The sequence below is a fragment of the Crocodylus siamensis genome, chromosome 7 (assembly GCF_052110815.1).
Source record: "Crocodylus siamensis isolate JL-2025a chromosome 7, ASM5211081v1, whole genome shotgun sequence".
Classification (NCBI taxonomy): domain Eukaryota; kingdom Metazoa; phylum Chordata; order Crocodylia; family Crocodylidae; genus Crocodylus; species Crocodylus siamensis.
Window position 1 is genome coordinate 87,412,312 of NC_143401.1, and position 21,988 is coordinate 87,434,299.

Here is a 21,988-nt window from a genome sequence, read left to right on the forward strand (position 1 = left end):
AATTTGGACAAGATTATCCAGCAGCTGACAACTGGAGATACCAATGTGTTGGAAAGTTTAAATATCTAGGGCCATTAATTATGAATTATAACTTGGTAAGGAAGGAAATTAAAACAGAGATACAGAGCAGGAGTACCAGTTACTCTATTCTGCAGAGAATTTTTACCACTAGCTGCTGCTTACAAAGATGAAGCTGCATAAATACAAGAGCAGTATTTTTTGTTTCACATGCATTTAAGACCTAGGCACTTACTAAGAAGAAAGACAACTAAATACCTTGGGAAAGAAAGTACTGAGGCAAAACTTGAAGCCAAACAAGTGAATGCAGCATAGTGAAGAAGATCTAATAAGCAATGAAGAACCATGGCTAGTCGAGGCTACATAATCCCAGTAATTTTGGAAAGCATGGTGTATAGCTTGGAGGATGTAAGACAGACCAGCTAAGTGCTGCTTGGAAAGACAGTCTGATTTGGCAGGAGCTTCTGGCCAGAAGAGAAAATGGAGGGCTAACATTAAGCAAGACCTAAGGACTCTTAATGTGGGACAGGAAAAATATCAATGGGAAAAACATTCCCTTGCCAGAAACAGTTATGAGCAAATAGTGAGAACAGCCAGCAACTCAGCAGTATAAAGAGCCAGGGAGTAGCTTCATTTAATATCTGGCAAATACTCATTTTTGATATAGAGCTTTTTTTTTTTTTTTTTTAACTGTGCCTTAGTAAGTGGCCTATGCAAAAAAAATGTACAATGCAAATCACTTAATACTAACAAAATAAGCAGTGTACTATTAATATTTTACAAATATGATTATAATGATATAATATTGGTGCTAATGACATAATTAAAATAGTACTTAGCACATACACAGTGATTGATATCTTCAGAGAACTGAAGAGCTTTGAACTCTGTCCAAACAGTAACTAATTAATCCTCCGTATACTTTTGTCAATAAATGAGGTAAATATTACCATCCACTTTTTCAGATGAGACAAACCAACTTCTCAGAGGCTGTATTGTCAGTCATTGGCACAACCAAAACTTGCTCAGCTAATTCATCCATCCAGCTTTTTGCACCATCCCCATCAGTGGGTAGATGAACAGTTAGGGGTCTTGTGGTTCCCTCGAACCAGTAATAGATCTTATGTACAAGGGCAAATTTATAGGGAAGAGAGTGTTTAGGCTGAGTCATGTTACAGAAAATGTCCATAATAGCACCTTGATAAATACCAGTGGACTGGAACCAGTGATGTTAACGGGGAATACTCTTAGTGCTATATGGAGTAAAACCCATATTAATTAGTAACCAAAAGGGTTTTAACGGTTGGAGATGGTAAGCAGTTTGCATTCCCCCGTTTGCTCTCAGCTCCACATCCTGTTCTGTCTGGCAGGGTGTGAAAACTCACACTGCTGGAGCTGCCAGATGATTGCTTCCCTTGCTTCAGACAGATGTAGCACAGCCAACTTCACTGGACTCGCCCTTCCTGCTGACTCAGGCAGAAAAGCAACACCCGAGCATGCACACTTGTTCCGATAGGAGTTGCTGCATCCCCCTGTAGGAGAAAGAGAAAAATCTGCAAGGCACAAACATGAGATGCGGCATGCACAGTCTTTAAAAGACAAGAGAAAGATCTGGACCTGTAGTAGGAGACCGGAGGAATCAAGATGCATCAAAAGCCTGAGAGTGCACTGGAGGAGGGAGGAGAGCCGCCTTACCACTTTTGCACTGTCAGTTTAAGGAAGCTACAGCTTTGGACACATGTTCCTTCTTCAAAAATGGAGCGCTATAGCAGTATACAGGCATTCAGAGCCCCCGGCTAGAGCGCTACCAACGAATGTACCCCAGCAAGGACACTATACGGGCTGCTTGTTGACTCCCCCAGTTCCCAGGGGAGCCTGTCAGTGAACCTCAGCACTGACGGCCTGTCCCACAGGCAGCCCTCATTGCCCCTGTGAACCCCAAGGGGGGCAAGTGGCTCTGCAGCTCTGCTCCCGCTGGCGGCCAGGGAGCTAATCACTTTTGGTTTCTGCCCCTCCCACCCAGGAGGACTCTGGGATGCTGGGGGACCAAGGGACCACCTGTAGCACTACATGGAACTGTCCACACATGCTAGAAAACAGTGCTATGCAGAAGCAACTGTTTGAAATAGAAACTTCTTGTGGCGGATTTGCCATCTTCGTGATGCTACAGCCTGAACATGTGCACACTAGTATTTTTCTAGTGCTAAAAGTGTATATATTAGAGCTACAAATGTGTGTCCAAGGCTTGGCAGTGCACAGCAGATAGGACATCATCAATGCTCTCCATTTCTTATCTAAGAAAGAGCTGGCAGAAGCAAAACCTTAATAAAATTAAAAAAGCGCCACAGTGATACAACTGTAACTTGGACTGTATATATATAGTCATGTGGCTGCTGTCAGACATGCAGGTAAAGGTGGCATGCAATCTGATGTGTAATCCACACAATCGTGCCTTCTGCCATGCCACTGGGTGCACCTGGCCACATCTGCATGGCAGGAAGCAGGACTGTGGGATCCAGCATCAGATCCCATTATACCTTATTGCTGGTGAGGGGAGAGCCTGGGATCCTGGGCTCCCTCTGTACCAGCAAGTAGCAAGCTCCTCCAGCTGGGAGCTCAGTTGGTAGATTTGGGCTCCCAGCCTCTGCGGTGCACCATGTGCCCTCATGGCCAAGAGCCCACATCTGGCAAGGCTCACAGCCATGGGTGCAACTCCCACACATGGTGGTCATCCGTAGACTTCCAGCTGTGGAAGTGGGTGGTGTGCCTGCATCTGGGGGCCCTGTCAGCTGTGTGGTCCCAGCGCAGGAGTGTGTTGGGAGCCTTGTCAGCTGCAGGCTTCTAGCTGTGGGAGCACACAGTGAACCCCCACCCAGCTGATGGGGCTCCCAGCCACCGGGCCCACTTGGCTATGCATTCAATTAATGGCATCATAGGAACCAACCACAAAGTTATTACACATTTTTGGTGGAATAACTTTGGTTTATTCTGAGTTTCATAATGTCATTAATTGCTTTAATGTACGGCTGGTTACAGCTTAAGACATGGTTAAAAGGTTAATCGTATCTTAAGTGTAACATGTGGCAGGGGCCAGTATGCAAACCAGCAACCCTCCTGTATGCTTTCTGTTTAAATTGGTTTCCTGTAGTGTTAGCCCTAGTCTTAGTTTGGCATTGAAAAGTTGTTTCAACAAAACAGTTAAGCACATAAAGATGTGAAGGTATGCCTGTTTACAAGCACTCAGATTTGGACATTTTAGATACGGCTTACAGGACATCTGTACACTTCAAATAAATAGTATGCATCTCTCTAGGCAGAACCACGAAAGATGTATATAGAATAATGAAACGTTCACAAAACATGTGCACACATCCCCCTTCCTGGTTCATTCATGAGGAGAAAGGCACTCAAGGTTTCACCCCTTCTGAGTTGGTACCCCATCAGATACACACACAGTAAGTGACTGAGTTAGCTCCCTAGCAGGGTTCACTGTAACATATAAATATGCATGACAGGTGAGAAAGTACGTTCTGATCTGGGTTACCTGTCGAACCCTGTGTAGTATTGCAGAAGTATTTTTTTCCTTTGTGTTTTAACTTGCTTTTCCTAATTTGGAATTCCAGGCTTAGCTCCCTCATTTTGGAATGAAACACGGTCTGGAAATATCTAAAAAATACCTTAACCAAAGTTAGTAGCAAGTTTTCCATTGATAGGGCAAATACTGATCCAAGTGAAGTCAAATGCCGAAGTCGGTACTTAGTCAGACGGACAACAAAACATGTACTTTTCCATGAAGATCCCTTACATCAGAAATATCTGAAATATTGGATCATAATACATACAACATAAATACCATTTCCATGAATTTAAAAAGGGCAACCATTTTTTTTTCATTAAAAAGAAACTAAAACCATATACTGTATAGTCATGGATGATATAATGGTATAACGAAGATATTATACAAGGCCTGTTTTTGACTGCTATTATTCTTGTTACTGGTACGTAGTAGTTATACAAAAAAGTAGTCTAGTTGAGGATAATGTGTGAAAATCTGGCCCCATGGCAGTCAACGGTAGTTTCTCCATTGACTTGAATGGAAGCAGGGTTTCACACAGACTACTCAGCTGAATACCCTTTAATCAGTGCAACTGAAGGCAGCAGAATCAGGTGGATGAAAAACAAAGTAAGCAAAACCTAATAATAATAAGTTGGAGAGACTTCTTTGTCTTTGTGTTTCTAAAGGAAATATGTACTTGTAAGAAGTGTCCAAATAGCTCTAGGTTCAGGTCTTTTCCTATAGATAGCAACTGAAGGAAGAATCAGTCTATCCTATCAGAAAAATGCTACATCCTAGAGGCTGAAGAGTGAAAGTTCATTTTTTTTTACATCAGTGTCATGTAATCTTGATAGGATGACTCATATGAAAAGAAAAAAGAGAGTATAATACCTTTAACAGAGACTTTACCTTTATTGTCGGGAAACCCTTTGGGTGGTTTTCATAAAAGTGGTAATAAAATTAGGTACATAATGATTTTGCAATTTAGATGAATACCATCAAATCTGCTAGGGCTAAAGCCTGAACAGCTGTTAACATGGCCACAAACTAAAATTCTTACCATCAGGATTCCAGTCCTACATTTTAAATTGTTTTGGGAAGATATCATTGCTGCTGGTTTTATATGTAACAGGCTCTGTATCAAAGGTCAAAACAATGAACATCCTGCTACCTGGAGGAAGGCCAGCTGGGAAACTTTGCAATCAGAGGTGAATCTGAACGTCCCAGTTAAAGACATCTGTTTCTCTTAGGAAGCATCTTTAAATTGCCTTATGATAGGTATCATATTCATTGAAGCAATGTGCAGATAAACACTCATTTTTTGTAAGTACACTAGCAGTTCATTAATTTACAAGGAACTACAATTAACAGACCTCACATGCTAACATGTTACTTATTTCTATTTAATGTTTAAGTAACATGTTCTATTTAAGTAACTTAATGAAAGAATGTAAAAATATACGTAGAGGGAAACGGAGAAGAAAACATACTATTGTCTGCAACGTCTGTTATATTGATCTTTTAGAGTGAGTCTTGGCTGTAATTCTTCCCTCAGGAGTATTAATGATTGGTTTAGAGAAAAAATATGGAGTCCTGATGGTCAGAGTTTCATTCATGAGCCACTATATAAATTAAGGGCTAGCTTGCTATTTTTAGTGCAACATAAAATGACAGTTTTGATTAAAAAGGTTCATTCAACATTTTCTGAATCTTATCAAGAGAGCAGTGAACAATACCAGCGTCATCAAAAAGCCAAGGAAAAAAACTGTCACTGGTGTACACTGGCCATCATTAAGGAAGAGATCAGTATTTGCCAACAATCGGCATAAAATGGTATTTGAGATACCGCAGTATTTTTGTACATGTAAAATACAGACTATTCATGGTTAGTCAGAAACTGAAGTTTCAGAAGAGAATGTTGACTGCTTAATTGTAACCGCTAAATTACTCTTTATGTCTTTTGATTTATTTTAATTTTTTTTTTAGTAATTTGGACCCAATGGCCGCAGCCAGATGAGCATGGCCATGCAGCATGTGGCGCTGCACACACATCTTGGACGCCACATACCATATGTTCAGTTGTTCTCTGCACTGTGAGGGCAGGAAAAAAAAGTGGAAACCCATTAAAAAAGAAAGCGTGGAGTGACACACGTGGCTGCAGCATGCCTAACCCGAAGGCAGAGCCACACCCCGCTGCCGGCCAGACTCCATGTGGCAGCATCACTGCTGCTGCAGCCCCGGGAGGCCCCCAGGGCCCCAGTTAAGGCTGTTGGTCCCAGACCAGTGCTGGCCCCAGCCTCCCCTACACCACCTGGGTTAACTTGCTGTGTACCAGAGTGTGCGTGGCACAGGTGTTCCTCGGCGACAACTAGCAGCAGCGCACCTTGCTCTGCCACTAGTTGTCCCCAGGAAAGCAAATGTCCATGTATTAATGGATATGGCCAATAGGTGCATCTACACATGCAATTAGCACATAGCAATACATTCTGGTGCAGTCCAGAGTTTATTGCTCCTGGGCACAGCATTTACACATGCACCACAGTACAGCAGCAGCTTGAGTTGGGGCAGAACAGTCCTGGCTGGCAGGAAACCCAGAGGGTCAGCCTGCCAGCCAGGAGCTGCTCTGGCATGACTTATCGTGCTGCAGGGGGGCTGGCTGGGACATGAGGGTACTACAGTGCAGGGGCTGCCTGCTGGCTAGCCCCACACCATAGCACCCTCACGCCGCAGCCAGCTCCAGTCACTGGCTACACAAGCATTTCAGTGCACGTAACGACTCTACTGAAGGATAGTACTTGTCCCGGACAGTACTATCCTATGGCAGAGTTAGTTCGCTGCGCCCTAATATGAGCGCACATGTAGACAGCAACGCTTTACTGCGGAGCTAATTAGTCTACTCTTCAGTTAAGTGCACATGTAGATGTGCCCAAGGAGTCTGAGAGAAGAAAGAGCAAGAAGTGTTAGAAAATGTACTCCAAAATTGAATGAAAATGTTGAATGGTCCCAGGACATGGATACTTTACTTGAACAATAAAAATGATATTTTTTTTAACTCGCCCCCTAAAAAATACCTGATTGATATCTGCCCATCTCAAGTGTTGAAATAAACAATCAATAAACACTTTAAAACTTACATTTGCTTTTCAAGTCATCTCAAAGTCCAACAGATTCCAGTCAGAGAAACCATTCTGCAGAATACAGATCCTGTGTACAGTGGGTCTCAGGTACGCATATACATAAAACATACAGTGAATATTTCTCAGATGTAATATTTAGAATGAGACTATAGAATTTGAAACATTTTCCAGTAAATTGGCTTATTTCTTTTTATCCTGTTTGTAATGGCTTAGTCACCACACACACCAGTTCTACTGGCTCACTTTACCTTGAGCAGATCAACATTAAAACTGATACAAGGGGTTATTTGAAAAATAAACAGGTTTTTTTGCATGTAATAGGATTGATTGACTATTCTCAACAGAAGCTTTAGAATTTCTTAGGTTTTCAGAAATTAGGGCATGAGGTCAGAATGGCCAATAAAAGGATAATTTGGTGATGGCATTATATTAGAATAATAATCTTATTTTAAGATATGAAAAGATTGAAACAATCATGCCAGCATAATAATTATACCATAATTCATAAATGCATAATTTATCAAAACGATATAGCAGTCATGGTTAGATGCAACCTAATAATCCTGTATAAGATGTAACTACATACTGTACAACCATTCCTTTTTATATGTATTTTTTACATTCAGTCCTCATCCAAATTAAATAGAGTAGTTCTAAGTATGAATGGCATTACAAAATAAACACAAACAACTCACAACAGGGCTTTATTACTGCTACTGCACCATCATGGCATGCAAGTAACTATGTAATCAATTGTAAACATTAAAATGTCATCACCTTCCCAAAAGAAAAAGAAAAACAAAAATACAGATATAGTAGTAAAACATCAATTATCTTTAAATATCTTTCATATTTACCAAAACTCTATGATATACTATAGGCATTTGTACCTCTCTGGCTCTCCGCTACATTAGCACCTTGGCAAACTTGGGAGTTGATAACCTGCACTTCCAAGTAAGACCTACCAAAACTCTTGAGTTTGTACCAACTGCCATTGACATTTAATGCATAAATGAGAATAGGACCCATCTGCTACCTCTCCCTTATTAGTCTCTCTTGATTTTGCTATGTTTCAGCATCATGGCTAAATGAAAAGACAGCAAAGAGGGCTGTAAGAGGCTGTTTGCTGCAGTGCTTACTTTGGTAACAAGCCCCTCAGAGCTTGTTAGATGAACAGACAGTCAAAGGATGCTGTCCTGTTAGGTTTTTTTTTTTTTGCTGCTGAATGCTGATTTGGTCAGGTCTCATACTAAATGAATGATCTGAAAACCACTCTGGGAACCAAGCTGGTTTTGTGCTGGTTTGTTTTTTGGGTTTGTCTGGGGAGGAGTTTTTTGGTATTCAAGAAAATTCTTTAAATAGGATCAAATTGTAGAGGATGTGAAACTCTACAGTTAGAAGAGAAGTCCACAATTTATTAGAGAAGGGTCAATGTGCTGGCTGAGGTGCAGTTCTGCTAGGAGGTGAAAGGAAACAATTTATAGTCATTTTAGGATGCTACAATAGGAAACAGGAGTAGGTAGACTACTGTACAACAACTGCAAGTGAAACTCTCCCTCAGTTTGCAATCTTGGAGACAGCTTTTGGAAAAACAAGGAACTTGATTGCAAAACAGTCTTTTCGATTTTCAGTCAGTTCTGGTAACGAGTTAGTCGGTTGGCAAGCAAAACCAACGCTTAGAACATATATCTCATTCAGCCGTCTAATAAATCTCATGAAGTGGAATAGTACTGTCCACACATCATTCGATTGCAGCCCAGACTCGACTTCAGGGCTTTTAGGAAGGTAAAAAACTATGATATGTTCAACTCAAGTTTTTTCATATGGTATGATCACTGAAATATATGCACATTAATTTTTGCAATAACTATTCATTCAAAGTCTTCCTTCACATTTGGGAAATGATAAAATAACACCTAAATTCACAACAACCTTTTTGGTTCTTTCTGAAAGAATGTCTTAATGCTGATCAAAAGGAGAAAAAAACAGTACAATTCTTAACATGATGTTAAGCTATAAAAATGTCCTTCAACGTCCCAGGGTTAAGCTTAATTATCAGTTATACAATTTCTTTCTTCATTACAAAATGACATAGTCTCTCCTAGCTGTAGTCAAGACTTTCCCCCCTCTGATTTGCTCAGGATCAAGAGAGCTGTTTAGTTTATTTTATATTTTGATGATATCAGAATCTGTTGCTTCATCTAAAGCTGATCGGTATACTCATATTCGTCATAAGGTTGTTCTGCTTTGGGGCATAGTAGGTTGCAAGTGTGACTATAACAGAGCACATATTTACCTATCACCATTATCCATAGATTTGCCTCCATAAAAACTGAGGCTGTAGTATAGCTTTCAATGGAAGCCATTTAAAAAGAAAACATTACAGAATATACAAGTGCAGTTTCTAGATCTCAGACACAAGTTCCTTGACGTGTTGAGAGGTGATGTTTTCGATTTCTGACTCCTGAACTCTTATCTTTACAGTCTGCAGGCTTCTGTTGTGAAATGTCTATCAGGGCACTTGCAATTGCAAGACCTGGAAGATAAATAAAGAAAAGAAAAAAAGAGAATTTAATGCTCAATTGTGAGAAGGCTTCTATGGCGCTGTGGTGGATCCTTATATGTCTAGTCTTTTATACTTTTCCAACAAATAATTAGCTGTATTTTTAAGTCAGATGGAAGGCTACCAAACATTTGGTTGTTTTATAAAATATTTTTCTCATAATTGGAAACAAAAGGGGAGAGATGAGGTGGCCAGACAGAGAAGCCATCAGACTGGGAATCAGGAGAGTTTGGTTCCATCCCAACTCTTGCTGAACTACCGTGAACATGAGCAAACCACTTTGCCTCCCTGTGTCTGGTTCTTTTTCCAACCCTTGTCTGGATTGTTTATGGAGCCATGAAACTCTTTGCATCTCTCACTGTGCATTTCCAACGTGCATTACAAAATAAAGCTCATATCTGTGTTTGTATCAGACTGGGTACTGGTTACTGTACTATACACAGCAACAAGAGATGGAACTGGGATTAGCTACCTGGATCAAGGACAAGAAGAAATCCTTTTTTAAATATATAGGGGGTAAAAAGAAGGTACCGGGTAACATGGGACCTCTACAAGACGACAAAGCTAACCTATTTAACAATTTCTTTGCCTCCATTTTCCGGAGCAGGGACTGGGTCACCCCCCCCCACCGGGACCCCCCGCAGTCCCCAGGAGAGGCGCACCTAGGCCAAGGGTCAGAGAGGACTGAGTCAGGGAACTTCTGGAGGGACTGGATGTATTTAAATCAGCTGGTCCTGATGATCTCCACCCCAGAGTGCTGAGGGAATTAGCTGAGGTCATTGCGGGACCCCTGGCATAGCTTTATGAGCACTCGTGGTGCTCTGGTATGGTGCCAGAGGACTAGAAAAGGGCCAATTGGTTCCCATTTTCAAAAAAGGGAGGAAGGAGGACCCAGGAAACTATAGGCCAGTTAGTCTTACCTCAATCCTGGGTAAGCTTTTTGAGAGAATTATCCTGGCGCATGTCCATGAGGGGCCAGCAGGGGCAATTATGCTTAGGGGCAACCAACACGGGTTCATTAGAGGCAGGTCCTGTCAGGCCAACCTGGTGGCCTTCTATGACCAGGTCACAAAATCCTTAGATGCAGGGGTAGCAGTAGACGTAGTCTTTCTTGACTTTAGGAAGGCCTTCGACGCTGTCTCTCACCCCATTCTCATTAAAAAACTAGGGAACTGTGGTGTTGACACCTACACAATCAAAGGAGTTGGTAACTGGCTGGAGGGCTGCACCCAGGGAGTGGTGGTGGATGGGTCATTTTTGACCTGGAAGGACGTGGGCAGTGGGGTCCCCCAGGGCTCGGTCCTTGGGCCTGCACTGTTCAACATCTTCATCAGCGACTTGGATGAGGGGGTAAAAAGCACCCTGTTCAAATTCACAGATGACACTAAGATGTGGGGGGATGTGGGCATGCTAGAAGGGAGGAATAAGCTGTAATTAGACCTAGACAGGTTACAGGGGTGGGCGGATGAGAAGAGGATGGGTTTCAACACTGACAAGTGAAAGGTGATGCACCTGGGGAGGAAGAACCAGCACCATAACTACAGGTTGGGGAACCCCCTTCTTGTCAGTGCAGAGGCGGAAAAGGATCTTGGAGTCGTTACTGATGACAAAATGAACGTGGGCCTACAGCATGGGGACACGGTCGGGAAGGCCAACCGTATCTTGTCATGCATCCACAGATGCATCTCGAGCAGGTCCAAGGAGGTGATCCTCCCCCTCTATGTGGCACTGGTCAGGCTGCAGCTAGAGTACTGCATCCAGTTCTGAGCGCCGCACTTCAGGAGGGATGTGGACAACATGGAGAGGGTCCAGAGGAGGGCCACCCACATGATCAGGGGGCAGCAGGGCAGGCCCTACGAGGACAGGCTAAGGGACCTGAACCTGTTCAGCCTCCAAAAGAGAAGGCTGAGGGGGGATCTAGTCTGTTACAAACTAGTCAGGGGGGACCAGCAGGCACTGGGGGAGTCCCTGTTCCCCCGAGCACTACCAGGAGGGACCAGGAATAACGGTCACAAACTGGCAGAGGGTAGATTCAGGATAGACATCAGGAGGTGCTACTTCCCGGTCAGGGCGGCTAGGATCTGGAACCAACTTCCAAGAGAAGTGGTGCTGGCTCCTACCCTGGGGGTCTTTAAGAGGAGGTTAGATGAACACCTTGCTGGGGTCGTTTGACCCCAGTACTCTTTCCTGCCAAGGCAGGGGGTCAGATTTGATGATTTGCTCAGGTCCCTTCTGACCCTACCAACTATGAATCTATGAAACAAAGAGTGATGTGGTCATTTTTTCCAGTAGTGGGAGCCTGGTGAAAATCAGGTAAAGCCATGATGTTAAATTCTGCCTTGGGTTATCCTTTTGGAAATTGTCAACACTTCTTGTTTATAGAAGCAACGTCCTATAAGGAACTACAAATATGTCCATACTATTTCCATCTGGTCAGAATAATATAATAAAAGGAAAACCTAAAAGGAAAAGATTAGGCTACTGGGGTACATTTCAATTTAAAACACAAACAGAATTATCTTAATATATTAACAGGATATCAGACGTGGTAATGCAGTAGTATGAAGAAATAAAACACTGTTTTATATTTTACTGCATTTACTCAAATATATGATGTGCCCCCCCCCCACTGTCAGCATAGGGAAAATAGCTTGTCATCTTATATTTGCATACAAAGAAACCTCATTAAATACAATGACTATCATGAAACTGCTGCCAAAAGTAGCAAGTGTTCAGTAATGGAAAGCAACTCTTCTTCAGCAGTCCCTAGCAGTCAAGGATGATTGTCTTCCATCACTATGTCTTATTTGTGGGCCTGAAGATGGCTGACAAGGCTGATCTGGGATTGACAGACTCTGTTGCAATTCTGGCATGTGTTTCCATGCAGGGGGGTAGTTCTAGAGTTTTGATTCAGTCTGCAACACACTGTTTCTGCCCCTCCTGCTTTTCAATCTCCTGTTGCTGTCATAATGTTTCGAAGTACTGAGACCTTTGCAGTAGCAAGTGGTTCTGGATGACAGTCTCCCATGAGTTGATGTCAATATTGAATTTTTTTCAAGTTGGCTTTGAGGATATCCTTGAAGTGCTTTCTCTGCACTCCTCTTGAGCCACATGCCTTGACTGAGCTGGCAGGAAAAAAAATGCTTTCAGAGTCTGGAGTTGGACACCTGGATAACACAACTGGCCCAGCAAAACTGATGTTGGATGATTATTGCCTCAATGCTCATGGTGTTTGCTTGCAAGAGGCTGCTTGAGGTGTTATCCAGTCTCAGCTATGTACAGTAAGGTGGGGATGATCACAATTACTTGATACACCAGGAGCCTGGTTTTGGATCTGATGTTATGATCTTTGAACACCTATTTTGTCAGGTATCTGAAGGCTGTACTTGCACATTTGAGGCAATGTTGGATTTCTTCATCCATGTCAGCTTTCTGCGAGAGATATCTCCTGAGGTATGGGAAATACTCAATGTTCTCCAGAGTCTCACCATGAATCTAAATTACTAGAGCTGGGGATTGCTCATTAACAGCTTGTTGATGGAGGATCTACGTCTTCCTAATGTTAAGCATAAGTCACATTTTTTTGCATGCCTCAGTAAAGACATTGATGATTGCCTGAAGGTCTACTTTTGAGTGAGCACAGACTACAGCATCATCAGTATACTGGAGCTCGATGATTAAGGTGTTGTGGTCTTGCTCTTGGCTTGGAGTCAGCTGAGATTAAACAGTTTACCATCCATTGAGTAGTCTATTCTGACTGGAAGCTTGCAGTGGTCATATGTTAGGGCTGTGTCAAGCTTCAGTCGCTGATTTGATTTGGCGGAGATTTGGCCTGATTCGGTGGCTGTATCTCTGAATCTGAATTGAATCAGGAGACCCTTTAATCTCTCCAAATCAAATCAGAACTCTTCAAATTGATTCAGAGCTATTTGGAAAGATTCAGTGATTTGGACATAGACACAGCTTTAAATTTTTCTACATATCTCAAGGTACTGGGGGCTCATGAATGCTGAGATGCTGGGGCGCATGGAGCATCCCACAGGAGTGCAGGGGGCTCCCCAGTGTGTTCGGCAGCAGACCTGGAAGTGGACCAGAAGCACTCATCCACTTCTAGGTCCACCAGGGAGCGCACTGGCCCCCCCCGCCTGCCCTCTGCCTTATTATACTGTCAACCTATACTTGCCATGTCACATCATCATCAAAGGATACGTGTGGCTTTTCAGGAGGGAAAGCATTTTCATCTGACAGATTGCCCTGTCCCTCATCTGCATATGCATTTTTGGAAGATCCTGGGATTCATGACAACAACAGCCAATTCCAGTCATGAGTGGGGGCTAATTAGCACATGGATCCTTGTTGGGGTATACATACACATACAGAGCTGTGTTGAAGTATGGATTTACCATGGCTTGAAATGCTGCTGATTCTGCTGGGGCCTAGCCTAGTAAATCATAAGCCTTTTGGCTTTGGACCGCTATTGTGCATAATCTGTACTACATATAATAGTTATAAAAGTACTACTTAAAAGTGTGTTTCTTGAGAACCTGTGCTAAAACTTGCAGCAATTTCAAAAAAGGTAATATGCATAAAGTTTCATAGTTTCATAATTTGTAGGGTCGGAAGGGACCTGAGCAGATCATCGAGTCCGACCCCCTGCCATGGCAGGAAAGAGTACTGGGGTCAAATGACCCCAGCAAGATGTTCATCTAACCTCCTCTTAAACACCCCCAGGGTAGGAGCCTGCACCACTTCTCTTGGAAGCTGGTTCCAGACCCTAGCCGCCCTTACAGTGAAGTAGCACCTCCTGATATCTAACCTAAATCTACCCTCTGGCAGCTTGTGACCATTATTCCTGGTCACTCCTGGCGGTGCTTGGAGAAACAGTGACTTCCCCAATGCCTGCTGATCCCCCCTGACTAGTTTATAGCAGGCCACAAGATCCCCCCTCAGCCTTCTCTTTTGGAGGCTGAACAGGTTCAGGTCCCGCAGCCTGTCCTCATAGGGCCTGCCCTGCTGTCCCCTGATCATACAAGTGGCCCTCCTCTGGAACCTCTCCATGCTGTCCACATCCCTCTTGAAGTGCGGCACCCAGAACTGGACGCAGTACTCCAGCTGCGGCCTGACCAGTGCCGCATAGAGGGGGAGGATCACCTCCTTGGACCTGCTCGAGATGCATCTGTGGATGCATGCCAAGGTGCGGTTGGCCTTCCTGACTGCCTCCCCACACTGCCGGCCCATGTTCATCTTGGAGCCAATGATGACCCCCAGATCCCTTTCAGCCTCCGGGCTGATAAGAGGGGAGTTCCCCAACCTGTAGGTATGGTGCTGGTTGTTCCTCCCGAGGTGCATCACCTTGCACTTTTCTGTGTTGAAACCCATCCTATTCTCGTCTGCCCACCCTTGTAACCTGTCGAGGTCTGATTGTAGCCTGTTGCATCCTTCCAATGTACCCACGTCCCCCCACATTTTAGTGTCATCAGCAAATTTGAACAGGTGCTTTTTACCCCCTCATCTAAATCGCTGATGAAGATGTTGAACAGTGCGGGCCCGAGGACCGAGCCCTGCGGAACCCCACTGCCCACGTCCTTCCAGGTTGAGAAGGACCCATCTACTACTACCCTCTGGGTGCGGCCCTCCAGCCAGCTGGCGACCCATTTGACTGTGTGGGTGTCTACACCACGGCCCCCCAGTTTCTTAATGAGAACAGGGTGAGAGACAGTGTCGAAAGCCTTCCGGAAGTCCAGGAAGATTATATCCACTGCTAGCCCTGCGTCTAACGATCTGGTGATCTGATCGTAAAAGGCCACCAGGTTGGTCTGACAGGACCTTCCACTGATAAACCCGTGTTGGTTGCCCCTAAGCATGCAGTCTCCTGCTGGCCCCTCCTGGATGTGTGCCAGCATAATTTTCTCGAACAGCTTGCCTAGGATCGAGGTGAGACTAACCAGCCTATAGTTTCCCGGGTCCTCCTTCCTGCCTTTTTTGAAGATGGGGACCACGTTGGCCCTCTTCCAGTCCTCCGGTACCTCACCAGAGCACCACGAGTGCTCATAAAGTTGTGCCAGGGGACTTGCAATGACCCCGGCCAGTTCCTTTAGAACTCTAGGGTGGAGATCATCCAGGCCGGCTGACTTGAATACATCCAACCCCTCCAGAAGCTCCCTAACTAAATCCTCGCTAACCCGTGGCCCAGGTGTGCCTCCCCCGGGGCCCGAGGGGGGCCCAGCAGGGAGGTGGCTGTTCTGGTCCCTACTTAGGAAGACGGAGGCAAAGAAATCGTTAAACATGTTAGCTTTGCCATCTGGTGTGACGACCAAGTTACCCATGTCATCCTGCAAGGGCCCCACATTACCCTGGACCTTCTTATTACCCCCTACGTATTTAAAAAAAGACTTCTTATATTTTGGATGAACTAAATTATTATATGCATGTTTGTTTCATCATCAGTGTTTTCAAACCTGCCCCTCACTCCCATGTGCTTGGGGACAGCAGAGTCTAACCATAAGGGAGGCAGAAGAAGGAGTTACAGGGTGAAGAAACTGTGAGGGCAGAAGGCCACCTGATCCTCCAGATTTATTTTCCCTGCTGTAGCAGTGTGTTGGGACCCAGAAGCCTGTGGGCTTGGGTTTTCCTTCCCTTAGGGCTGACTGGCCCAGGGTGACAAATTCAAGGCCAACCTCCAAAAATTAGATTCTATACCTGGAAAAGTATATAAAATTGATAAATGTTTCATATATGGAATCTAATTATTGGGGGGTGTCTTACAATCAGGTTCATCTTATATTTGAGTAAATATGGTATTAAAGACTTTGATCAGGAAACTTAGTGGAAGCAGCTTTAACTCAGAGAAAAGGACCCAGAATTGGGGAAAGCATTAAGTACAGTTTTAGCAGAAGAGATAGAAATTTTGGAAAAACATATCTACTTTGTTTATAAATTTATCCAAGTATTTTGGCTCGTGTCATCATATTGTCTGAATTAAATTATAAATAAGAATGAGGATTAAATGTGAGCTATTTTAATTTTGTATCTCAGAGGTCCTATCACAGAAGCCCTAAAATCAAAGAAATTAGAGATGGAAAAGACCGATGCTAATGCAGAAACATCACCTGTTCACAAGGTATGCCTATATAATGCAAGGTAGTGACACACTGGCTCCCAAAGCAGAACTAAGATAGCCAGGTGGCTATCACTGATTCCGGTGTTGCTGAAAACATACTAGATAGATTACATTTTACATACAAAGATATTTTTTAGATTTAAAAAATTATAGCTCTAAAATAATAACAAATGGCAGAACCCTGTGAAATATGTATGTACAATGCACATCTCCCTGATACCGCTTATAGCATTGAGAGCTTAGAATGGATTAAGAGTTCCAAAACACACAAAAACCATGCATTTATTGTGACATGTTCACAAGTGGTGAAGCATAATAGTAATAGCCCATGTAAAACATTATCACCAAATAGTTCACAAAAATCTGTTTGCAAATTGGGTCCGAAATAGTTGATTTCCAGTTTCACAATCGTAAAAACCAACATAGCAATAATAAAATATGTACTAGTCATGTCTACATGTTCATCTATGTGCCGTACTTATGGTGCATTAGGTTTAATACTTGTATAGCCAAGTACTAAATCAATGTGCAGTAACTGGCATTACTGTGCAGTAGCACTGGCATGTGCCTTTTAATGACACTACTATTCGGTAGTCTAATAATACTGAGTAGGCAGTAGCATATGAGCACTGTTTCTACCATGACATGTTACTGTGCAGTATTATTAGGCTACTGTGCATTTCGTGTCTTGTGTAGACATGCCAACTGTGAACAAAAATAGTTAAGCTCATACAACTGTCTCAAAAACTCATGGCTAATCTTTAAAATAGTGTCAACATTTTTTAGTGTGTACTTTTTTAACCTGATTCAGGATCAGAGTAATTTTATCTATTACAAAGTCCAATTTTAAGAAAGTTTTTTTTTGTGTGTTATTTTGTTGTGATACACTTAGCTAGTAGGAAACAGAGAAAAATAATAGCTTTTCACTTGCACATGGCCCTAAAACCTGCTTAACTTATATAAGGTACACTGTCAGAAAAAAAACAAGTGGTTCAGATTGCCAGTAAATTCTGTGCCAATGCAAAACTAACGGTATCTTTTTGTACCTCACAAGGATATTGCAAAAATTAATTAGTTAATGTGTTACAGTTCTTTGAAAATAGAAAATGCCATATAGTATAAAGATGATAACAGTACTTAGCATTTCTCTGTTTCACGATATGTAAGGGTCAAGATTAATTAAGTAATTTTTCTCACATACACATATATATTTTCTGGCATTAGCTAGCAATTCCTAATATTGGACTTTGATAAATGAAATTATAAGATGTCCTTGAGGTACCTTTATAACATCAACAGTATCTGGTGTTACTAAATTGGAAGATAAAATCTAAGTGGCATTTTGATTTTCGCTTATGTGTAGCTCTGTTTTTAACAGCGAGGCTTAGCAAGTATACAAAATGGATTACATATTAGGGAGAAACAGGTCTTCCAATTTTTCTTTTAACAGGACTTTTTTGTTAGTATGCTGCTTGGTGGCATGCTGCTAACCTTACTCTGCATAACACTACTATACAGGAAGACCTATTTTCTTCCAATCCACTGCTGCATACTGGGACATGTTGGCATGCTGTTAGAGTTCCATTAAAATCAGGTCACTCTAGAGGATCATTTCTCAAAACGTCGCACAGATGATCTGATGAAATTCACTTATTGTGTTCTCTGAGCCCAACACAGTTCCTTGTTATCAAAGCAATGCAATTAACTGGGGGAACAATTCATTATTTCAGACTGGTGGTCTAAAGGAGTTTCATTTGCCAAGTCAAGCTGATGCACACACATTACAGGAAAATATTTACATAAAAAACCAAATGCCGATTCAATAAAAATGCTGGGGTTTAAATATAATAATGAAATTATCCTTGATTTTATAGGTTCTTTTCCTAAATGTCAGAAGTAAATACATGAAAGATTATTAAAATTGGAAACATACATTCTACAATGCTCAACCTTTGTCACCAAGTTTCACAGCTTGTTTAACTTAATTGTCTTTTTTAGGGATTTCCATTTAAATATATCTATCTGAGTTGATATTAGCCAAACACATACATTTATCTGCAGTAGGATGGTAATCAAAGAGCTATTGAATCAGCTTCCACTGCACTGTGTAAGGGCAAAACCTTTAATGGTCTAATTTCTAGAAATTCAAGTCCAGTTACAGGGCTAGATCTATTCTTTAGGCCCAGCTTGATCTAGCTGTGCAAAACTAGGTCAGGTTATTTTCATAACCTTCGGTGAATACGCAATCTATAGCTTGTAGATATGCATGGAAAAATCATTAGGAAGTGAGTTAAGTCAAATAGAAGTAGGAAGTATATATTTCAAAGACAATTTCATTCACAATGAGAAAAAATACAAGAGAAAGCAATATGAATTTGCTTATCTTTAGCACAACCATAGACTTTCATGAAGTTATACTGATCTGTTGGAAAGAGGAAGTGGCACCATAAGATTTCAAAGATGCTCAGTTTGTACAATTATAAAAAGACAAATGGGATAGAAGTGACTGAGACAACTATAGAAATATTGCCCTGTTGAATATTGTTGAAAAATTTGTCACTCACATCCCGCTCCCTAGGTTACAATCTCTAGGTGAAAGAATCTATCCTGAAAGTCAATGTGGTTTTTGCACAGGACACTCCACAGTCAAGCAACTGTAACAGAAATGTAGAGAAAAACAAATACCACAAGGACGTTTCTACTGTTCTGAAGAAACTGGATTGCCTCCCCCATCCCCAAACTGTTAAACATCACTCACTCATCACACCAAGGTATGAAGGCAACTGTAGTGCATGGAAACAGAGAATCAAATGCCTTTGACATCAACAATGGGATGAAACAAGGGTGTTTCAGCCCCTGTGCTTTTTGACATCTACTTTTCATTCCTGCTTCTTCATGCATTCAAGGACAGCCATGATGGTATTTATCTTTGAACCAGACTAGACAGAGGCTTGTTCAACATCACAAGGTTTAGAGAAAAAACCAAAGTGAAAGAACTGGTTCTGAGAGATTTCCTGTTTGCAGCTGACATGGCCTTTGCTGCCCACAATGAACCTTGCCCACAAAATCTCTTAGGCAGATTTTCTGGGTCATGCAAGAGCTTCAGGATGACAATTAGTCCCCAGAAGACTGTGATCATGTACCAAGGGGTGGAAGGACCAATACCTGACATCACTGGAGGATACATATCTTGGTGTTGACAGGTTTTGCTATTTGGGCTTTACAATCAGCAGGAATCTTTACCTTCAGATTGAACTAACAGAACTTGATAAGCAGCTAAGAATTGGAGACTATTGCAGAAACATGCATGGTATAATAGCAAACTCTCAGCTAAGATGAAGATGTAAATCTATGAGATGTATGTGCTGTCATCCCTGCTTTATGGTTCAAAAACATGGACTACATATGCTAGGCACATCAAGAGATTGAACAGCTTTCATGTGAGATGTCTGTGTAAGATCCTGAAAATAAAGTGGGAAGACAAAATACCAAACACAGAGGTACTGGAGCACACAGGGCTGACACACTTGGAAACCACTAACAAGAAGAGGAGGCTGTGATGGATCAGCCATTACAAGAGAATGGGAGGAGACCATATCCCCAAGAATATTTTGCACGGTGAGATTCAAGATGGTTCTAGAAAGTGGGGTCACCCTCTATGGCCCTATCATGAGGTATGCAAAAATTATATGAAGTTGTTCAACATCAATACAGAAAACTGGGAAGAATGCGCAGAATCCTGTCTGATCTGGAAGGAACATCTGGCACTGGGAGCAGCTCAACAGGAACCAGCTTTGATCCAGAGGATGGAAGCAAACTGAGAAAGAAGAAAGCAGAATGTTGTAAACTTGGACTCCAACTCAGACAACATATGGATCTGTGAAACTTGTAACAAGCTGTGTTGCTCTTGAATTGAGCTTGTCAGCCACAAAGCTTCATTAGGCATCAGACTAGACCTCTTACATGTACACCATGATCCAGAGGATCAACGGTTGCCTACTAGACTTTCCTAATGGGAGTTAAATGGTAATAGTTGTTTCTCAAGAAGTAACAGCCTAATCATAAAATTACTGGTGTGAGGTTTTTTTTTTCTTTAACAATTATGCAAAAGAATTAATAAGTACAGGGATAAAATGCAGCACATCAAATGAGATTGCCTTGCAAAGTGCATCCCAATTTATATACACATAGCACTTTAATTTTGCATTTGAACAAAAGCCTCTGAAAAGTCATTCATTTTGAGATGCTCTCCTCCCAGTCTCTGTAAAAGCAGGCAGTACTATATATTTTAATTTTCCAGCACAACAGCTTCATTAGGCGTGAAAGGTTAATTGCAGGTTTAAGTGCAGTTCAGGGAACAGTGCACGGGTCTGTAGTGAATAGCACAGTCTGCTACAGGAAGGCTGAGTGCTATAAACTGTTTGCCCTGCTGAAATGTTTTACTACCTCATTTACTAACTGTCTTCTTTTACTGCTTGTATTTGTAGTTCTTCTAAACCTTTAATAGCTACAGTTTTATTTCACTGTAATCAGATTTAAATGGAAATACCCATGCTGGGATGTTTAAATGTTTTTCCTCTGATTGTATACAGCTACATATGAACTGATGTTAGACTATACTATCCTTCAAAGTAAAAAAAATAACATTTTAAAAGTTGGTTTTATATGCTGACTGGTGAATGTAAACCTTTATTCTTCCTCTACTGTTTGTTTTATTGAGAAATGTATTGAATTCAGGCTATCTTTGTTAAAACTAAGTGTGTTAGGTGACCTGCTTTGTCTGCTTAGGCAGGTAATTGGGGAACATTATTCCATTTAAATATAAATTACTGGGAGATAACATTCTCGATAGATGTCTTCATCTGGCTACACTCTGGGCATTTTCACTTCCATCAAAAACTAGAACATCCATAATTCTGAGGATACTAAAATAATTACCGTTCAAACAGATCAGTTGGATTTGTTTGATCTCCTAACACAAATTAAAGAAACTGGGTAAGGAGACTTGAAACAATGACAATAAAATGACAGCTGCCAGGTTGAGAGATTTAAAAGGGAACAGATTGGGTCAATTGTATGCTATTAAACAAACAGCTTCATGTTTCAGCACTTTGCACTATTGTTTCAACTTCATTTGTTGGGGTTTTAAAAACGTACTTACCCTACAAGCTAAGTGTAACACAGGACAAAATGTTGCTGAATTAGTATAAAAGACCCATTACTCAAGAAGTTCCCATCACATAGTCCAAATGCCTGCTAAGGTTCACGCAAATGCATCTAAGTGTTTTTACAACATATTGAGTAAATGATGGGAATTACAAGCTCTAATCAGTGTTTAGCGCAAATCACTATAGTGCTTAATGAGTAGAGCTTCCTTCTGAACTTATTCGTACTACTTGTAATTATATACAGGAAATTCCTCCTGTGTTTTGCCACTTGGGACAGGTCCCAGAGGACTGGAAAAGGGCCAGTGTGGTCCTATTTTCAAGAAGGGGAGAAAGGATGACACAGGTAACTATAGGCCAGTTAGCCTCACTTCTATCCTTGGCAAAACCTTTGAAAAAATTATTAAGGATCACATTTGTGGGAGTCCA

The 21,988-nt window shown here is 41.9% G+C and overlaps 1 protein-coding gene across 3 annotated transcripts in view; it reads right to left on the reverse strand.

The window, feature by feature from the left end:
- Positions 1–21,988, reverse strand: part of ATRNL1 (attractin like 1) — a 1,104,086-nt gene that overhangs the window by 111,583 nt on the left and 970,515 nt on the right. For 2 of the 3 annotated variants that reach the window (XM_090056523.1, XM_090056521.1), the window contains one exon: positions 4,469–9,247. The exons of the other annotated variant lie outside the window; for it this stretch is intronic. In XM_090056523.1, the coding sequence (XP_089912649.1) occupies positions 9,123–9,247 (125 nt within the window). In that variant the 3' untranslated portion in view covers positions 4,469–9,122. Of the gene's footprint in view, positions 1–4,468; positions 9,248–21,988 lie in introns of those variants that run through there. 3 annotated transcript variants of the gene reach the window in all.